This window comes from Macaca mulatta, chromosome 3 (genome assembly GCF_049350105.2).
Source record: "Macaca mulatta isolate MMU2019108-1 chromosome 3, T2T-MMU8v2.0, whole genome shotgun sequence".
In the NCBI taxonomy this organism is placed as follows: Eukaryota; Metazoa; Chordata; class Mammalia; order Primates; family Cercopithecidae; genus Macaca; species Macaca mulatta.
The window spans coordinates 157,724,660-157,745,363 of NC_133408.1; the positions used below are offsets into that span (position 1 = coordinate 157,724,660).

The 20,704-nt window shown below is 34.2% G+C and overlaps 1 protein-coding gene across 3 annotated transcripts in view; it reads left to right on the top strand.

Annotated features, from left to right (window-relative positions):
- Positions 1–15,765, top strand: part of LSM8 (LSM8 homolog, U6 small nuclear RNA associated) — a 33,113-nt gene extending 17,348 nt beyond the window's left edge. For 2 of the 3 annotated variants that reach the window (XM_077995061.1, XM_077995062.1), the window contains exon 4: positions 524–15,765. In XM_077995061.1, the coding sequence (XP_077851187.1) occupies positions 524–614 (91 nt within the window). In that variant the 3' untranslated portion in view covers positions 615–15,765. 3 annotated transcript variants of the gene reach the window in all.
- Positions 15,766–20,704: the final 4,939 nt, after the last annotated feature.

The following is a 20,704-nucleotide window of genomic DNA, read 5'->3' on the forward strand; positions in this document are numbered from 1 at the left end:
TGTATATGAAGAAATGGCTTTGGATTTAACTGAAAACTTAGGAAAACAATCTAATAGCTGTTATCTGTATCATTGATTTAATTCATCAAAGTTACTCAAATAATTGATACTTTTATTTACTAATTATTTTAGGAGGGATTTTGCGAAATTTATTTTTAATACAGTCCTAGAATTGAATTGAAATAATACGATTTGCAAGTTTGAGAGTTTTTTACCGTATCTGTCCCTGTGTGTTTGTTTCCTTTAAAGATTCATGATATAATCACTATGTACAATGTGTCCTTTAATATTGGTTCCTGTAATGTGCCTTCAAATTATTTCTTGAGTTTTGTGATTTAAATATGCAGTTCACTGACTCATGCCAATGTTTGCTTTTTTACCTCAATTAGTTCTTTTTACTATGCTTTCTCAGTTTTATGTTTTGGAATAATGGTACTCAGTGCTTTGATTTGATTAATAAGATTTTTGAAACACATGTAAATTTATTTCAGAAATGTGATTGTTTTAACTCTGACTTTTTTAGTGCAGTCATTGGAGAAATTGATGAAGAAACAGATTCTGCGCTTGATTTGGGGAATATTCGAGCAGAGCCTTTAAATTCTGTAGCACACTGAGGAAAAACTACATACTTGGACATCTGTAAATCTTTGTACAGAAACTGATTATTCTGAGGATGATATATGGAATTTTTATGAATGCGTAACTGGATTTTGACTCCTTGTTGATTCATTGTAATGTGTAAGTTAAAATATTTCTACATTTTATTGAAAAAACTTTTTTTTTTTTGCCTAAATATAAGTTTGGTAGCTCGGTTTCTTTTTTTTAATTAAATAGTGTGAAAATATAATGGTCATTTTGAAAACTTTTAGCAAAAAGTAGTACTTTTTGATACTTTAGTATTTATGGAAACTAGTGGAAAAGAGAAATTAGTGTGCTATATAAATCAGGCATTCAAATAACATTAGTAGTACAGGATATGTGTGTTTTCTTTCCCTGATATTTAGGAAAATCACAGGAGGGCAAATCTTTCCTGGAGTTATCTGAATCATCGGCATTTATCCAATTCCACTGGTAGTGTTTTGCTAGTGCTTCTAAAAGTTGCTCCCTAGCATTTTGAGGTGTGGGTAGGTAAAAATGTGTTTGCTTGTGAAAAGCAAAAATGCTGACAAGGTTTTAATAGATTGGCCCAAAATTCCAACTTGAATATTAAGAATGACTAGCAATGGTAGAATTGACAGAGATGATTGGTAAAGTCTCTTGATGCCCAATTGATTAGGTATGAAAGTAATATGAACACATTAATGTTGAATTTCACAGACAGTATATTATCTGAAAAAAATTGATTCTGTGTAGTCTTCAATTTTTAATTTTTAAGAATTGGAGAATTTCTAATATTAACGTTTATAAATGTGAGTAAATAAACTCGAAGTTTGTATTGAAGTAGTGCTAGCTATTATTGTCAGCAATTTTACATGATTCATTATCCATAAACCTGATTTCAGAAGACGTCAACTTAGTTTTTTAAATAATTGATAGAAACAATGCTGTAAGTAGTGTTTAGATATCCAGGCTAGTCCACAAAATTTCTGATCAACTCATGTATAGGCCAAAGTGTGTATCTTTGTGATGAGAAGAAAATAGAAAAATATTTACATCCTTGTACTTGAAACAAATTTAAATAGTTTCTTTGTTTTGTTTTTATGAAAGTGCTTAAAAATAGTCGTTGGCAAACTTTTTCTATGAAGATCCAGATGGTAAGTCTTCTAGGCTTTGAAGGCCATATGGTCTCTGTTATAGCTACTCACCTCGGTTATTGTGGCATACAAATGACGATAGATAATACATAAATGAATAGTGGCTGTCTTCCAGTAAAACTTCATCTATAAAAATGGAGGTGGGGGCTGGATTGAGCTTGAAGGCATAGTTGCTGTCCCTTGGTTTAAACAATACAAGTTCAATAAAAAATGAACAATTTGTATAAATTCTGGAATAGATCCTTATAGAGAGTTTAGAGGTGGGTTTCATTCATATTTTAAAACAGTTTAAACTCCATACGTTTTAAACATAATAGCTTTTTGGGGGAGGAAAATATCTTCACTCAAATCAGCCTTGTAAGGGGAGAAGCACTATTCCCTAGAATTATTTGGTTGATGTTAAGGGCTGTCTCTGGGAGGATTAGAGAAGTTAGCTAGTATTGGCTATTCATAAATGTTTGGCTTTTATAGTATAATGTTTTATAATCAATTTATTAATAAAATGATGGAAAGTGGGTAAGGCAAACCGGCAAATTTAGGGACTGAATGAAATAGTATATGGCATTTTTAATTGGTAAAGTAATTCCAAAAATTAAATAAGAATACACATCATTCAATTGCTAAGAAAAATGCATTCTAATGGTACAAATGAAGTCCAGAGTCAGATCTTTTCTCAAAATCCTTGGCATATCAACAGAAATTACACATAAACAAGTAAATAAAAACCAGTCCTGTCCCTCATGATAATGAGTTTCTAATGTGATGTATTCTTGGCTATCTGAAACACCTTATAAAGCTTTATTTTCCTGATTGATGTTGGAAAAAGCATTCCCAAAATGTGAATTATTGTTTTTATGAATAGTTATGGAGCTTGTGAATGATAATATGCCAGATGATCTATGTAATTCTTTATTCCTGGATACAAGCACATGGTCAACTTTTTATGCTTATGACTGATTAAAATTGGATTTATTTTTGCATGAGAATTGTAAGGGAGCCACAACCATGAGTAGTAACATAATTAATGTACAGTGTCAAGATATATTTAATGAGACATTTATTCTATAACCAGTTTTTATTTATAAAGAGGCTCAAATCAATTTCAACCTGTAATTACCTTTGTGCTTTGTGACTCGGGCACAATCTGAACCCAGCTTAATGAATCAGAGATGTTTCTTGGCAAGATATTTTCATTAAAGTTATTTGGAAAGGGCAATTAACTGCAAAAAGGACTTTTTTTTTTTTGACTGACAAGATACTATCTAAAATAATAGTTTAAAATAACATTGCTTTTAGGTCAAAGCACTTTGGTAACTTGGCCTCACATGCTGACAGTTTTGGCTTAAATATTACAAATCTTGATCCCAGAAGAACAAGAGAGAAAGTTTTACTAATATTTGCTTAAACATCCTGTTTAACATCCTTCCTAATTTTTAAGCTAATAATGTGAGATACAAGTATGATAAAAACAACTTTTGAACGTTATTTAATGCAAATACAGAATAACGATGTCAGCATTTTCCTCAGCCGTGTAACCTAAGATTCATCATGTGAATGAGAAAGTAAAGTCCCTTTATAATGGCATGTGAACCAGACAGTTTAGTAGCCAGGGTTGTAAAGCAACTCTTAACTGACAATATAGTATATTCTGGGCCTTCATCTTTAAAATTAGTAGGTAGCATTTATTGAGTGCATATCATGTGCCAAGCCTGATGCTGAGTGCTTACAATGATCATTTTATATATGGGAAAATTGAGGCTCAGCAGGGTCAAGTGCCTTATAAGAGGTAGCACTAGTAAGTAACTGCTCAAATTCAACTAGGTCTTTCAGCTCTTTATACTACTGCCTGTTATCAGAAAGTATAGTCTCAACATCTGCTATCAAGCATCTATCAGAAGCCTGATGAGAAATATCCAGATGATCTAACACAGTTCCCAAACCTGCATTGTGGGTCATTTTCATTATAATTACCTAAGGTGCTTTAAAAATTTTCTTGGGCTCTACTCGTTGTGGTTCAGCAGCTGTGTAATGGAGGAAAAAGGAATAGTCGCTAAACAGTGAAGGAAAGCATGGTGGAATTATTAAAAGACCTAGCACTTACGTGCTAGCATGAGTCTCTAACCCCACAGAATTGAATTCAAACACAGGATCTTATTCCAGATAAGGATAATGACATCTATCTTCTTGGGTTGTAAAAAGTAACATTAGGCTGCATTTTAAACATTTGGTATGATTTTGAGGACCTAACAGTAAACAGCTATTTAATACTATTCCAGGTAGTCAAAGGCCCAATGTATAAAAGTTACAAATACAGGTCTTGTCAGGTTAGCTTTTTAAATGTCTGTCCCACTGACTACCATATCTCTACAAGAGAACAGATGAAGAATACAGGTTGTGTGGGAAGTATGTATAAGTTTACACTATTTTAACAAATGTACAATAAAATTTGTTTCTATGTCAGCATATACTCTTGACTCAAGGAGTTTGAAAGTGTAAACTCAAAGGTCTTTCACGTGTAAAGCGGAACCTCTCCATTCTGTACTTGTATAGTCATTACCTCATATAGATTTAATTTTATTAAATTGAATTTTACTTATTTTGGGTTTAAAAAAACTTGGGCTGTGAATCTCAGTTTTAAGTCATGGGCAAATTTGATAAAAATTGCTTTCTGTCTACATGTAATACTGAAAAAAATGACAAGGTAAAGCTATCTCCATTTAGATTGATACCCATTAAATAGCATAGTGCTCCCATTAAACTAGCGACAAATTCATTTAATTGTGAGATATCTAGTACTTATGCTTCATCCTGTTTATAGGGATTATTGATGTGAGATTTGGTCAGATGCTTTGATGTGATCTTCATTCCTCTGTATAGTGAGAAACTGAGACGTGCTTAGTCTTCGTAAATCGATGCTGCCTCCTAGTGGCCATTGCTTGCTTTTCTACCTGTCCACAAGCTTCAAAAAATTAGATTTTGGAATTTTGTCAGGGACATTTATTAAGCCATTAATACATGCCAGGCAGTGCGCTTAAAGCTGTGGATAAGCCAGGGAACAATATTCTTCACCTTGTGAAGCTTCTACCTATCTATCTATCTCAACCAAATCATCTTGACTCAGATTTACTGTCCAAGGTCATGTGTTATTTCATCAGATTCTTTCAGTGTTCTGCGATATAATTTATGGGTTCTGGATTCATTCAAAACAACTAGAAATAGTCTTGTTTAAATGAATATAATTCAAATCAATTATTTTCCCCATCTATATTTTTTTCTTTTAAGATGGCTAAGTCTGTAGGTTGCATAATTCTAAGGATAAAGGCGAAATAAGACTTCACCAGGAGAATTTCTTTCATTAGTTAGCAGTATCCATCTGCTGCCTACTGGCGTCATTTGTGGAATGAAGGAGCTGAGAATTGTTCTGCCAGGTATCTTTCAGACCTCTTGTTGGTTTTGGCATTAAGTTTTTTTTTAAAACTCAATTTTTGTATTAGGTTTTGTTATGCCTTTTTATTTCCTTCTTTTTTTTAGTGTTTCTTTTTTTTTAAAGTCCTTTAATTTTTATTTATTTATTCATTTTTGAGACAAGTCTTGCTCTGTTGCCAGGCTGGAGTGCAGTGGCGTGATCTTGGCTCACTGCAACCTCTGTCTCCTGGGTTCAAGCGATTCCCCTGCCTTAGCCTCCCAAGTAGCTGGGACTACAGGCTCGCACCACCACACCCGGCTAATTTTTTTGTATTTTAATAGAGACGGGGTTTCACCATGTTGGCCAGGATGGTCTCGATCTAACCTCATGATCTGTCCGCCTTGGCCTCCCAAAGGGCTGGAATTACAGACATGAGCCACTGTGCCCAGCCAAAGTCCTTTTATTTTACAGAGTATTACTTGTCGGAAGTGGCACAGATCAAGCATTGCTACAACTAGTATCAAATTCCCATCAATGTCCTTTCAACCATATATGATATGCTTTCTTCTCTTTAGGATAATGTTCAACTATAATGTAAATATTTTGCTTTTACGTAGTTCCCCCCCCCACCCCTGGATATACTGGCTTTACAAATGCCATATAATTACTATGGTACCAAATTGTTATTACATTTGAAATATGCTAAAAAGAATCCAGGAGTCAGGGTGGGTGGGAGACATCTCCAGGGGGACACAATACATTGTGTCTTGTATTAAAAATTAGTGTGTGTTGGGGTGGGGAACAGGCAGGAAACTAATGTGTTTCTGTTTGATATATGAAAATATGCACAAGCTATCTTATGTTTCATCTCATATCAAGATGGTTATAATAAATCGTACTCTAGAAAACTCATTAACTGATACAAGTTGCCAGAACATGCTGCACTATGGCTTATTTAACATTTTAAAACAAATGCCCTGAAAGTGATCACAATGATAGTTAAAAGTTAAATTTTTGTATTTTAAAATTTAAAATTTTATTTTAAAAAGTAGCTGTCTCAATCTGACTTGGATAAACTTTATTGTAATTGTGCTTCTGCCAATTACAGAGACACTTCAATTCACACTAATAGGAGGTATGGTTTTTAAAAGGAAATTGTTAATTAGGGTCTTGAGCTAGTCCAGTGTAGCATGGCAGTGAAAGGCACACACTCTGGAGTCAGATTATTTTGTAGAGTTTAGCATATTAATCTTCCCGTGTCTTAGTTGCTATGAAAATGAGTACCTGCCTCCTTGTACTGTCAAGATTAAGATAAGCGTTAGCACTCCTTAGAACATACTAATTTGTCAATATTAATGATAGCTAACCATTATCCTGATATTGAATGAGGGACTCCAAATTATTTACTGTGGCCTAGGAAAAGTACTAAGAAGTAATTGATAGCATTCCCTGATAATTTTGATGAAAAAAAAAAACTATGAAAATTCTGGACAGACTTAGAAATGTATTGGAAATGAAAGTATGTTTCCCTTGTGCAAAGTAATGTGATGTTTTATGACATTTTTTAAAATTAAAAATTTGATCAAATTTTTAAAAGTAACATGAGGCAGAGAAAGTACAGAAAAGAGCAACCAAAGTCAAAGTGATTAAATTATAAAAAGGTTACGATTTCTTTAGTGTGAAAAGATAAATGAGAAATAAGAATATGCCGGAGATCTGAAATGAATGGGTAAGAAGCTTGCATATCTAATTTTGTATGTTAAAACCAAATATTCTATGAAGACAGGAAGGATAATTTTAGGTCAAAATGAAATTCTACATTAAAGAAAGAAGAATAAACCTTAACTCATTAGTAATCCTTCATTTCCTGAGTATTTACTGCATGACAACAATAACAGAGATGACATGCCCGGTAAAGTGGTGTTTGAAGGCAATATATAAAAGTTTCCCATGCATGGCAAAGGTGCATTTGCCTCTATGCATAGCAATATGGGAGAGGTTGGAGGAGAATCTTCATGGAAATGGATGACTTGTGCTGGAGTCTAAGGATAGTAAGGATTTCCATAGATGGTTACGAAAACTTCAGATTGGCAGACAGGAAGGCAGGAAGAAGTAAGATGTGGTTGACTAATAAGGAGTAGACTGACCTCTCTGTACAGTAAAGGCTCAAATCCTTTATATTGCAAAGGACGGACCTGTGTTTCACCAGTTCCTGGAAGAAAACCTCTTGAGTCCTTGGGATATCTTACCTGTTACAAGTGCTTTTGTACGCCTGAGACCATGGGCCTTACTGTTACAGTTTAAGCTCTGGGAAACTGGAGATTCAGTAGCTAAGGTCAGTTATGAGGGAGCTGAATATTTATGTGACTGAACCCCGATAAAAACCCTGAACACCAAGGCTCAAGAGAGCTCATTAGCAATACTTTGCATGTGTTGGTAAACACCGTTGCTGAATTAGGTGCTGTCTGTGCAGCTCCACTGGGAGAGGACATCTTAAAGTTTGTGCCTGGTTTCTCCTGATTTTCACCCTGCACACCTTTTCCATTTAATCTATATCCTTTCACTGTAATAAACTGTAACTGGAAGCATAGCAGCTTTTCTGAGTCCTGTGATTCCAAGTGTATCATTGAACCTCAGTATGATCTTGGGGACCCCCAACTCACTATCTAAATAAATTTTTCATTGAAAATTAGTGAGAAGGGAAAAGATGGCCTTCAATACTAGTGCAAAGTTAATACTTTATTCTTAGAGCAGCAAGTTGCTTTTAGGGGATTAAAAATGTAAGGTGTGTTAAAGGAACATGAATTTGGATGCATTGAACAGTATTGGTAACCTGAAAGAGAAACTGGAGGCAAATTGTTAGGAGGTAATTGCAGTAATTAAACTGAGCTGACACATTTTCAGGTATGATAAAGGCTGGCAGTACAGAGTTTCAAAAGACGTATATAAATTTATGGAAAGGAAATTTTGGAATGGTGATTCTAACCTTTAAGGTTGGTGCCAAGGAAGAAAAACAACTAACTTTGCAACAATCTGTTCAAAAAACAATGAGAGTTACCAAATGCCAGACACTGCTAAGTGCTGGGAACTTAGATGTAACCAAAGACTTACAAGATACTAGTCTTTAAGACAGGCTTTAAGAAATTTTCAAGTGTAGGGTAAGGCCATCTCCCTAGCAGGTAAATACTGACATGGTGAAGATATGTATTGGGTGATATGAGAGCCCATAGGATAGACATCTAGAGAAAGTTTAATAGCAACACTAGGCTGGACTGAGTGGTGAATGGGTTGATATAGCAATTTAATAAACGTGTTATTGCCACTGTAGGCATTTTGCTCATAGCTTAGGGCAAGTGATAAAAAATAGAGCTTAACAAAGGACTGTATGTTTTAGTTTGACAGCAGTGTCTAAATTACAGATTAGAGAACTAATGACCAGCCATACTGAAGACAATTATCTGGAAATGCCTTCCCTAAGTGCCAACAGATAATGAAAATACAATCAATAGCTTTAAGTGACCTCATGCATCTTAATGCCTTGCAAGCAACATGTTTTTCTGACTTCCAAATATAAACAACCTAAGCATTGTGCAGTAGCCATGAGGGATTAGGTATCCAAGTGCACATTGTATTGGCTTTGTACAGCCCTTGGAGGGAGTAATAGTTTCAGAGTCATGAAATAAATCATAAGTAGCTGTTCTGGTGCTCTCTAGAGGCAGAACTTGCTGAACTTAAAGACTGTTAATGGTACAAGTGAAAAACCTCTCAGCCCTACATAGCATCTTTAAGAAAGCTTTAATTTTGGTTTTTCAGAGCAATATTCACATGACATCTTTAGGATCTGGAATCTTATTACCATTAGGTTGGAACTCTACCTAAACTAAAAATAAGTGGTCTCTATCAAGTTGAAATTACTTTAATATTTTCATACTATTTATTTAAATACGGAGAACATGTCTAACCATTCAGGGCCATTTAATTATCAAATTATTAATGATTCTTCCATAATAAACAAACATAAACTGTCATATTTGTTGACTTATATTTCATTCCGTGAAATTCAAATTTAATTAATTGATAAAGCACATTGTACTTTATAGTAGTTTATTCCTTAAGTGTTTGAATTTACACTTTTTTCCTCCTGTAACAGAATCTATTCCCAAGGCAATCAACATTTTAATGGAATGAACTGAGGTTTGCAATTGCTAATGTTATTCTCCCATCCCAGTTTTTACTTGTTTCTTGTAAAAAAGGAGGTTTCTAAATCTTGACTCTTGATTGACAATTAATGGGCCAAGTTTCCCCTTAGCAAACACTTTTCACTACACACTAATATTAGTATCTAAATTATATTAAAATCTCTGTAATATGGTAGCAATTGACTTGAAATTTGTGATACTTCAACTTGTGCTAGGTTGTAGTTTTGCTTGTATCACTCATAAAGAATTACTAAAAATGCAAAGGGCAAATTTGAAATAACTATAAGAATAAACCTTTAATGAACTTTTTAATATGAAATATTCAATTGTAAATAACCATTATCTTTACTGAATCAGGAGATGTTTCATTAACTGTTACCAGTTATTTAGAGTTATTTATATATTACAGAATTTTGAACTAAAGGTAAAGATCATCTAGCTGAATTTCCTTTATATTAAAGAGGAGGAGAAAATCTTAATACTAAGTATGTATGAGCCTGGAGCAGCCATGGAGCAAGTAGAGAGGGTCTCCTAGGTGGTACCAACTCAGGAAAGCAGAATCAAGCAATAAAGAGACATTTTGGGCCTGATGACATCATTTCAGCACCTGGATCCAGCAATGCCTGAAGATGTGACTCCTAGACTTTTCAATTACATGAGCCAAAATGGTTCCTTTGTGTCAATAAATTGCTCTGTGATGCATTTTATAATGTACAACCAAGAATCTTAATATTTATTATTTTGCATTAAATATCAGTAAGTTTGATATAAAAATCTCAGTAAAATTCATTAATTTGAGAATGTGTATCATAGTTAAGTTTGAAACCTACATAATTTTCAATATTTATACCTTTTACTGCAAAAATAAAAATGAGTTTATCCTTGCCCTAAAGCTGTAAAATTAAACTCTGTACAATTCTAGTTATTTGAAATATAAAATTATTGGCCATTTCATGTATACATTTGTGGTAACACCTTAACTTTTTCCCTGTAAGGCTATCTTTTGATATTTCTGTTTCCATCAAGCAGACTTTGAATGCAGCTTTATCTTCTGGGTTTCCCTATTCATAATTAAGGGTTTGTCCCTAGTTCACAAGTAATCTTCTAGCACAAATTTTATAAACAAATGCCCTGTGAATCTGCATGGCACTCTAGATCCTGATCACTTCTATGTGAATTTGTGATATTCTGCTTTTGGACTTGTAAGACCAAGAGCAGACTCCCTAAACACAGAGGAGGCAGTAATTTTGGACAGCTTAAACATTCTGGCTGACTGCCACATCAATGCTATTTAATAACAGAATTCTGTGGATGTCTTGAAATACATACATTGGCAGTTTTTTTGTTTTTGTTTTTGCTTGTCTCACACATAATGCTGATTAAGAATTCTGAAATTTGTTTAGGGTACAAGTTTCACAATTAAGAAAATATGCATACTGATTCTAAACAAGGGCTAGAATCTCAGATTTATTTGATCTTTTGTAAAATAAATCCCTAATGGCTGTATTGGGGTAGGTTAAATAAGTAGGCTCAAATGAGACATTTAAAGAGAAAGGGGAAACTCTACTAGTAATAATTACAGTTCTACGTGCATAAAAAGATAGCACAAAGGTGTCCACAAGTCTGGACAGAATTCCAAACAAATTTATACAATAAGGTAGAAGAAAGAACAATTGAATCTTCTCTTAATTTCTCAGGAGACACATAGATGCACCTCGTGATAGTCTCCTGTACACCTCTTAAGAGTTCATTTTGGAGGAATGTGATTATTCCTCCAAAGGCCAGAAGGTCCATACCTTGCATTGTAAAATCAAAAGGTCATGTCTCCTATTGGGCCTATTATGTTTTCAAAGAGACACCCTAATAAGAGGAAGGTAGACAGCCTTTCTCCTCAAAGAAAATCTCACCATTTTACCTTTACAATTTTCCCATTTTGTTACTAGTTTATAATAACATAACTTTCTAAATAATGCCATTTGCCATATCTATTTTTCTTTGAGCAATAGCAAAATACAAAGCAAAGCAATTATCAAAATTACAATAGGATGAATTAAGAAATTAAATAGTATGAATACGACAGCAAAGCAATCTACTTGCTTAGTAGTAAGCTTGTTAGAATATCCCTTTTTCTTAGGTTGGTGCAAAAGTAATTGCAGTTTTGGACCATGAATTTTAAATCATTATAACTAGGCTCAAACACGTCTTTATTAATCAAAATAGGAACCATTACAATCAACACATTTTTACCAATGAGAAATAAGTTTATTACTGTAGTGTAAAAATCCTTGCTTCAGGATTTGACAAACTCTTGGAAAGTATTTTCTGCCTCCTGTTGTTTGTGGAAACATTTCCCTGCAAGTTCTCCAGATGTTTGAAGAAGTGGTAGTCGACTGGCAAGAGGGCAGGTGAGTACGGCAGTGAGGCAAAACTTCGTAGCCCAATTCGTTCAACTTTTTTTTTTTTTTTTTTTTTGAGACGGAGTCTCGCTCTGTCGCCCAGGCTGGAGCGCAGTGGTATCGTTCAACTTTTGAAGCATTGGTTGTGTGACATTTAGTCAGGCAATGTCGTGGAGAATTAAGCCCTTTCTGTTGACCAATGCCGGCTGCAGGAGTTGCAGTTTTCAGTTCATCTCATCAATTTGCTGAGCATAGTTTTCAGATGTAATGGTTTAACCAGGATTCAGAAAGCTGTAGTGGATCAGAATGGCAGCAGACCACCAGTGACCATGACCTTTTTTTGGTGCAAGTTTGGCTTTAGGAAGTGCTTTGGAGCTTCCTAAAGTGGTTGCTCTCAGCTCAGCCACTGAGCTGGTCATCGCCAGTTGCCATACAAAATCCACTTTTCGTTGCACATCACAATCCAATTGAAAAATGGTTCGTTGTTGCTGCATAGAATAAGAGGACACTTCGAAACGACAATTTGTTTTTACTTCCACTCAGCTCATGAGGCACCCACTTATTGAGCTTTTTCACTTTTCTAATTTGCTTCAAATGCAGAATGACCAAAGAATGGCTGACATTGGGTTATTCGGCAACTTCTTAGCTAGTTGTAAGAGGATTGCTAGATGATTGCTCTCAGCTGGTTGCAGTCAACTTCCAATGGCCAGCCACTGTGCTCCTCATCTTCAAGGCTCTCGTCTCCTTTGCAAAATTTCTTGAACCATCACTGCACTGCATGTTTGTTAGCAGTTCCTGGCCAAATGCATTGTTGATGTTGCGAATTATCTCCGCTGCATTATAACCCATTTTGAATTCGAATATCACTCGATTTGCTTTTTGTCTAACATCATTTCCATAGTCTAAAATACACATAAAATAAACAACAAGTAATAAGTCATTAGCAAACAAACATAAAGCAAGAAAAGCTCATTAAAATGATGTATAACAATGACATTTCAGAATGTATTCCAATATCAAACGGCAAATTCCAACAATGCAAAAACTGCAATTACTTTTGCACTCACCTAATAAGTTGAGTGCATTAGATACTCTAGCAAACTCAGAATCTATTCTAGGAAATAAAAGATTCTGTAGGGAGCTAATTTCAAGTTCTTTGTGGGAGTCATATATCAGTCTTCTTGAGTCAATGGCTTTACAGGAAAAGCATGAGTCTAGTTGGGTTTTTCTTTGACTCTGATAGCAGTATGAAGTAATCAGTGATATCTAAAAGCTTACCCCTTGGACAGTAATGTCTGTCCCTTCTTCAAAACACATTTATATTGATGAAATTTCCTGGTCACAAACTTCTTCAGGACACAAAGACTTTCTAGGTCCTTCTTCTGCAAATAAGAATTTTCTATCCTTAGGACTCTGTCTCAGGGTTTCTGATTCTGGGGGCATTGCTGAAATTTCGCCAGCTCACATTTTGCAGAAAGTCTTCAAGTACAGCTGGCTGTCAGCAAACCCTCTTAATGGGCCTCTAGCATTTTCAGCCCTGCCACTGTTACGGGGTGTTAGACAGTTAGCCTTTGTTGCCATCACTCCACCAATATGGTGAATTATCTTCGGGCTCCTGATGGGTTTGTTTCATTAAACAAGCAAAGCCTACTGGTAGTGGTATTTCATGCATCAGCCAATACCTTTCTTCATGCATAAGGCTGTGAATTGAAAACCCACTAAGGAATATTTCTGCAAACCTCTATGGATTTTTCTGGGGTGAGGATAGAGGAGTCTTTAAATGAGGTCTCTTGGCTGGAGAGAAGGGCATCTGCACTCCTAGATTAAGGTCCAGGATAGCTTCTTAATGGATCCATTTCACTGGTGACTCAAGTTCTGATGCCTTCATGTGTGAATACTGTTTTATCTAGGTTTTCGACTATTCCTTGCTCGCCTTTTATCATTTCTGCTTCTCGGGTTACATGATATATGGAAGGTAGGGGACTCTTAGAGATGGAATGTGGGCTTACTCTTCAAACAGGAGACTGGATTTTAATCTTGGCTGTGTCACTTAAATGTACAAATAATTTAAGCTCATAAACGTTCAAATTTTTAACCTGTAAAAGATTAGACAAATGCCCAGACTTCTCCCTGGGTTGTTGTGAAGATTAAATGAGACAATGTATGGAAAGTACTTTAGAAACCATAAAGTGTCATATGAAAGGAAGTTATGATTATCATTGGTGAGTACATCAGTTAGAATCGTATTTGGCTATAACCACTGGAAACTCTGACTGCCAGTGGCTTTAACAGGCAGAAGTTCATTTATCTCAAGAAAAAAGAATAGAAAAGTGAAAAGGAAGGCAGTTCAGAATGGGGCAGCTACTCAAAGAAGTGACCCAGTACCCAGGCCACTATTTTCTGTTTGCCATCCTTTTGTTCTAATAATTTGTCTGTGACATCTTGTGACTCATATTTTCCATCTAATTAGAGAGAATAAAGAAGGATGAAATAGGAAAGTGAGATTATCACATGGGAGAAATAAATGCTTTTCCAACTATAACCAGCAGACTATACTGGCAAAATACACTGCTTGAATGCCATTGGCCAGATCTTCGCCATATGGTCACCCTAACTACAAGGGAGGCTAGGAAGGTGAGGGACTTTTTTCCTTTTATAGTGACATTTTCCCATTCCAAATAAAAAAAGGATTGCTGTTAGGAAAAAGAGAAGAATGGGGATGGGATGGACAACCAGCAATGCCTGCCATTGTGCTAGTATAGGAGCAAGTACCTCAGAGGCATGTGAAAACAACTTCTATGCCCAAACAGGATTCTTTTTATATCTCTGATATAAAATGCAGAATATGAATTTTAATAAATTCCCCAGGTGAATCATATGCACATTAAAGTTTGAGGAGCACTGATCTATACTGTCTTTCTACACACTTTTTTACCTTACTTTATCCCTCAGGATTCTGGCATCGAGTCCCTCCCTATCAGTCTTTAAAAACTGTAGCCTTAAATCGGTAGGGATTTAGAAGACATGAACAATATTCTCATCCATCTTGACCTAATTGCCATTTATAGAACGTTCTATCCCAAGACTTCAGAATATATATTCTTTTTAAACATTTAATGAAAGGATTTAACTCCTAAACTCCAAAGCAAGATATTCTAAGAAGACTCATTAAAAAAATTAATCTTAAAAAACAGATTTTAAAATTGTACAGGAGAAATGCATATATGAGTACAGAATTATGGGGCATTCTGAATACTAATTTAAGAAAGAAATATAAACCCCTTTTAAAACTCATATAATTTTCCCATTTCCCTCAAAGAAGATACTAATATTTTTGATATGACATAGGAGTAAAAATTGAGGGGAGGTCCTAATATCCAATATTAATAGAGCTGTGATTATTCAAGCTTTAGACTTAAATTTTTTAAATAGAGTAATGGTTGTTTAGTAGAGATTAATATCTAAATAAGGAAAATGAAGAAAGGGACCAAAAATCAAGTAAATAGGATAATTGAGTTTTAATGGGGAAGAATTTGTATATCATGATTTTACTACCCTGAATACCAAAGTCAGTGATGTCTCCAAAAGGCAAAGGGAAGTGTACCATTTTTTTTGAGCACTATAAAAAGTGAAAGGTCATCTGCCAGATCTAACATGGTATACTCTAATGGAAAAATCAAGATTCTCTTCCTTCTTATGATTCTATGGTAACTGTTGAGTCGAGAAAATAAATCATAATTTGTGATTTCAAACATTTAATATGTGCACATGTATAACATACTCATCCTTTATATTTATCATGTTTTTTTGAATAATTTTTCCACTTTATTGAATATGAAGTATATCTCCATGTTCTTATAGCTGTTTTTCTTGGTTGCTTTCGAATTCCTTTCCTCCCTTATTGGTTACCTATGAATTGTTTAGTTCTAACAACGATTTGTAAATTTTAATATTATAGATGTATTGCTGTTAATTATTACATCTAAAAATAAATTATTTTACAGAGGCTACTAAGAATGTCCATGTTTTTTCTGAGAGTCTTGCCATATTTTAAGGGTGATATGTAATTATGGGGATAAGGGATGGTATGTAAAAATGGCAAGGACACACTTTTTTAAAAAACAGAAGTTTACATTTGAAGAAAGCCCTGGACTTTGATGATATAAGAAGAATTTTAATTATTGTCCTCAAGCAAGATTCAATTTTCTGATTTGATGGGGCCATATTTTTCATTTACTACAGTAAAAAATAAAGCATATGAAACTATAAACAAGACACCTGCACATGTACACTTATCATTGCACTATCCACAGTAGCAAAGTCATAGAACCAACCTAAGTGTCCATGAGTGGTTGATTTGATAAAGAAAATGTTTCATTCATACACACACACACACACACACACACGCATATATAACATTTTTGTATATATACACAATAACATTTATTGTATACATATTGTATATATAGCGTGTATAGTGTATATATATAATGTGTTTATGTGTATATATACACACATCCTATGATATATATAATAGATAAATATATAATATATAATACATAAAATTATATATATAATGGAATACTATGAAGCCATAAAAAAGAATTAAATCATATCCTTTGCAACAACGTGGATGGAGCTAGAGCCCATTATCCTAAGTGAACTAACTTGGAAACAGAAAATCAACTATCACATGTTCTCACTTATCAGTGGGAGCTGAACGGGTACACATGGACACAAAAATGGAAATAATAGACACTTGGGACTACAATGGGGGGAGTATAAGAGGTGGCTCAGGGTTGAAAAATTACCTATTGGGTAATTTTCACTCTATGAGTGATGAGTACACTAGAAACCCAATCTCCACCTTTACACAATATATGCATGTAATAAACATGCACATGTATCCCCTGAATCTAAAATTTAAAAAAAGTATATGAAATTTAAATTTCAAATTGTTACATAACTCAACTGACAGATTTCAAATACCTTACTTTCCTATATGGCTGAGAGGTAGTTACTAATTTGATAAACTTAGTTTTGGTATATTCTGGAAAAATATTAAGAATAATGAGTATCAAATTGGGCCAAATAATAATATTCATCTTTGCTATGTGATCTAATTCAAAGAGTACAGGTTTGGGGTCAGACATATTTGAGATCAATTCCATGTTCTGTCTATTACTAACTCCTTTTTATAAGGCTAGGGTATAGATCAAATGAGATTAAATGTACATAATCCACAAAAGATTACATTCCTTCCCCCTATTTTATGACTATACATAGAATAGGGTATTCATTAGGTTACCATTTAGAGTACTATTGACGAATATTAGTTTTTGGAAATGAATCTAATTCATTATACATCGAAATGCCAGGTTCATGCCATCCAAATGATCTCTTGCAGAAAAAAATAGTTAAATGTAATTATTGGTAGGAAGTCATTTAGATAAGTGAAATCATAAATGGTACAGGTTACTTTGATTTGTTTAAAAAACTAAAGAAAAATGATTGTGTAAGTTCAGGTCCTTCCCAGAAAAAGAAAAGAAAAAAAAAAAAAAGCACACACACACGCTGTGGGGGCAATGGGAGAGTGTCTGCACTTACATATAGCTACTAAGTAGAAAGCTGTAAATAAATACACTGACAATGGAGATGAAAAAAAGGAGATGAACTGAGAGAGTTAGACATTGAATAAATGGATTCTGTGAGGTGGACATTTCGCTTATAATAATTATCAAAGAAAAAGGAGAGAGAGAAGGAGAGGAGAAAGAGAGGCAAGTGAGAGAGGAAGGAAGGAGTGGTAGAGACAGAGGTGTGACAGGACAAACCAATTAGGTATGAGCTTAAGCCAAGGAAGTAAAAGAAAAAGGTAAGAATAATAAAGTCTATGACAATACATATCAGAAACTTTTTTCATAGACATTTATAATTAAAGTCATGTATATTATTTTACAATTATTTATTTATAAACACTTATTGTAATAAATAATAATAGCTTAATTTTATAACTATAAATTGTCATATGCTTATTACTACTACCTGACAGCTGTAGATTACTGGACAGAGCTAGAAGACAGAGAGGTGCAAAAATAGATAAATTATTAAAATAAAATCTGATACTTCTCTCTATATATGGTTTGAAATGTATATTTAATGATACATGGGCATGGGTTAAAAAATGGGAAATTATGGTCTAAAATTCCCTGTATAAGCTTACAATTAAAAAATATCAGAGAACATACTGTGTTCTTCTTTTTTATTTACAGTTCTTCAACATAACTTAATTGAACTTACACATCATAAACATCAATAGGGAATATAAATGTATGCCATACATTTAGAAATTCAAAAATATTGCTAGGCATATTATGCAGATTACATTATTGTAACATTGCATTTTAATGCCTTTTATGTGCTGGACATTATTCCAGGTACTCCAGGAAATCTACAAATATGACTCCTGATCTCAAACAGCTTAAAATTATGCAGGAGATATAAAATGGGTATAAAATAACTATGAAACAAAAATTCCTGAGGTTGGGGAGCTCTAGAATGTGGTTATCAAGAGCTATTGCTTCTGGAATTATTTTAGCAGAGCTTGCATTCTGGGATTTGGATGAAGAATTTTTACCATACTCTTAATGAATATATTTAGGAAGTACAGGGAAATTCCTTTGTAATATTGGTCCGGGGAAGATAATTTAAATTCGTCTTACAAGATAAGCAATATTTCTAAGATTTTGTTCATTCGAAGTATAGAACCAGTAATGAAGATAGAGAAAAAGTTCTCTTTATATACATAGAGTTCTCTCTCTCTATATATAATTACTAATATATATTACATATATAAATATGTTTATATATAATATACAAACATATTTATATTATATATAAATTTAGGTTATATATATAAATATATATATATATATATATATATATATATAAGTTTTGGAACTGAGAGGTACCAGGGAGATTTCATGATCACTGCAGTAATTAATTAATTCAAGAAAATAACATTTTATTAGGTATAGCTGATATAAAAGGCTACAATTAATTTGATTTAAATTCACAGTAAGACTCCTTACCCTTGACTTATTTTCCTAAGTAGAGAAACCAATTAGAAACACTCTCTAAATAGATGCTGAATCTAATTAGTGTAACATAGTCCATATGCATAGTATATTTGCATTGTACATTGTGTTGCGAAATATGTATTGTAATTTCTAGAAGAACAGACTTGCCAGAGTAGATATTGCTTATGTCAATTTCATGAAGATAAAGAAGCCAATCAACTCATCTATGGTCCTGAGGCCATGGTTAACTGAGGTCTGCCTTCAAACACTGGATGAGGAAAACAAGGCTTATCACTTCAACTAGAACAAACTCTAGGTCTAATCAATCTTCTCAGAAATAAATTTCAACTGGAGTGAAAACATAACTAAATCTCACTTCTTCAAGTGGATCTTATTGGATCCCACATTTTGATACTATTGCTGTACAAATACCATGGAGAGAGGAAAGAGAATGGGTTTGGGAGCCAGGCAGGCTTGGAGTTAAATTATGCTTTAACCATTTTTTTAACTGTAGAATCTTGGGCCAATCAATCTCTATGAACAGCATGGCAACCTTGTAGAGTGATTATAATTATGCAGAGAAGATATGCTTAGCACATAACATGGTGTCTAACCCGTAGTAAAACATTGAATAAATACTAGTTCCGTGTCTCCCCACTGTCTTATTTAAAAGATAATAAAAGAATCATAAAATTTTGCCAGCTTAAAGACTATTCTTCAGAATTCTCATCCATTACTAAAAAGTATAAGGAATTCAATTAAACAAATATATAACAACATTAAGAATATAATGTTCTGAGGCTTTGCTACAAAGTAACCCTTGGAACATACTTGAACAATATTCCAGAGTGAATATTCATTATACTCTTGTTAGGCAATTAATGCATTAAAATGTCTCACGTGGCACACCATCATATGGAAGGGAGGATGTGATTTATGAAAATTTGATACCTAAAAGTGAATTACAGTTATCATAATCCTAACCTGACCCTATCAAACTAACAGAAAATGTCATCATGAACAGAATTGGTGTCACAATTGGACAATGACAAATTTAAATAGTGTGATGTTTCTGAGTTTATTCCAGTAGGGTCAGAGAGCATACTTATTTTGCTCTTTAATCCTTAAGTCCAAGGAGGGAATATTGGTAGACACCACTGAGTGTAGCAGAAAGCATCCATTGTAAGGTCTAGAGGCACTGTATTGTACAAAATAGCAGATGATAGAAAACAGGTAAGAGATAACAACCCTTGCAAAAACTTTCAAGGTACCAGGGGAGAGATGTGCAAGAGAGACCAATGTACTTACTTACTCTCTCTATTCTTCTTCTCAGGAAGATGTTCATAAATTCATTTAGTCCTAGCCATTTTATCTATCCTTTGACTGAATCCTGCAAACGTGGCCATTTCTCTCTCTCTTGGAAAGAACAAATGAAAAAGTCCCATGTTAAGAATTCATATATTCTGAACGACTTGGAGGTTACACTCAATGAATTAAGTTGAAGAGGAACCTCTGAGAAAGTGGAGACATGTGCCAGAGTGGGACCATCTGGAGATGCAACTCATATCAACATGTTCAAGCTTCCAGAGTCTGTCATCAGTTGTCCCTCCCACAGTGGGATAAATGTTTGTTCATATCATGTAAGCAAAACTGTATCTTTTTTTTTTTTTTTTTTTTTTTGAGAAGGAGTCTCGCTTTTGTTGTCCAAGCTGGAGTGTAATGGCAAGATCTCGGCTCACTGCAACCTCTGCCTCCCGAGTTCAAGTGATTCTCCTGCCTCAGCCTCCTAAGTAGCTGGGATTGCAGAAAGGCACTACCATGCCAGATAATTTTTGTATTTTTAGTAGAGATGGGGTTTTATCATGTTGGCCAG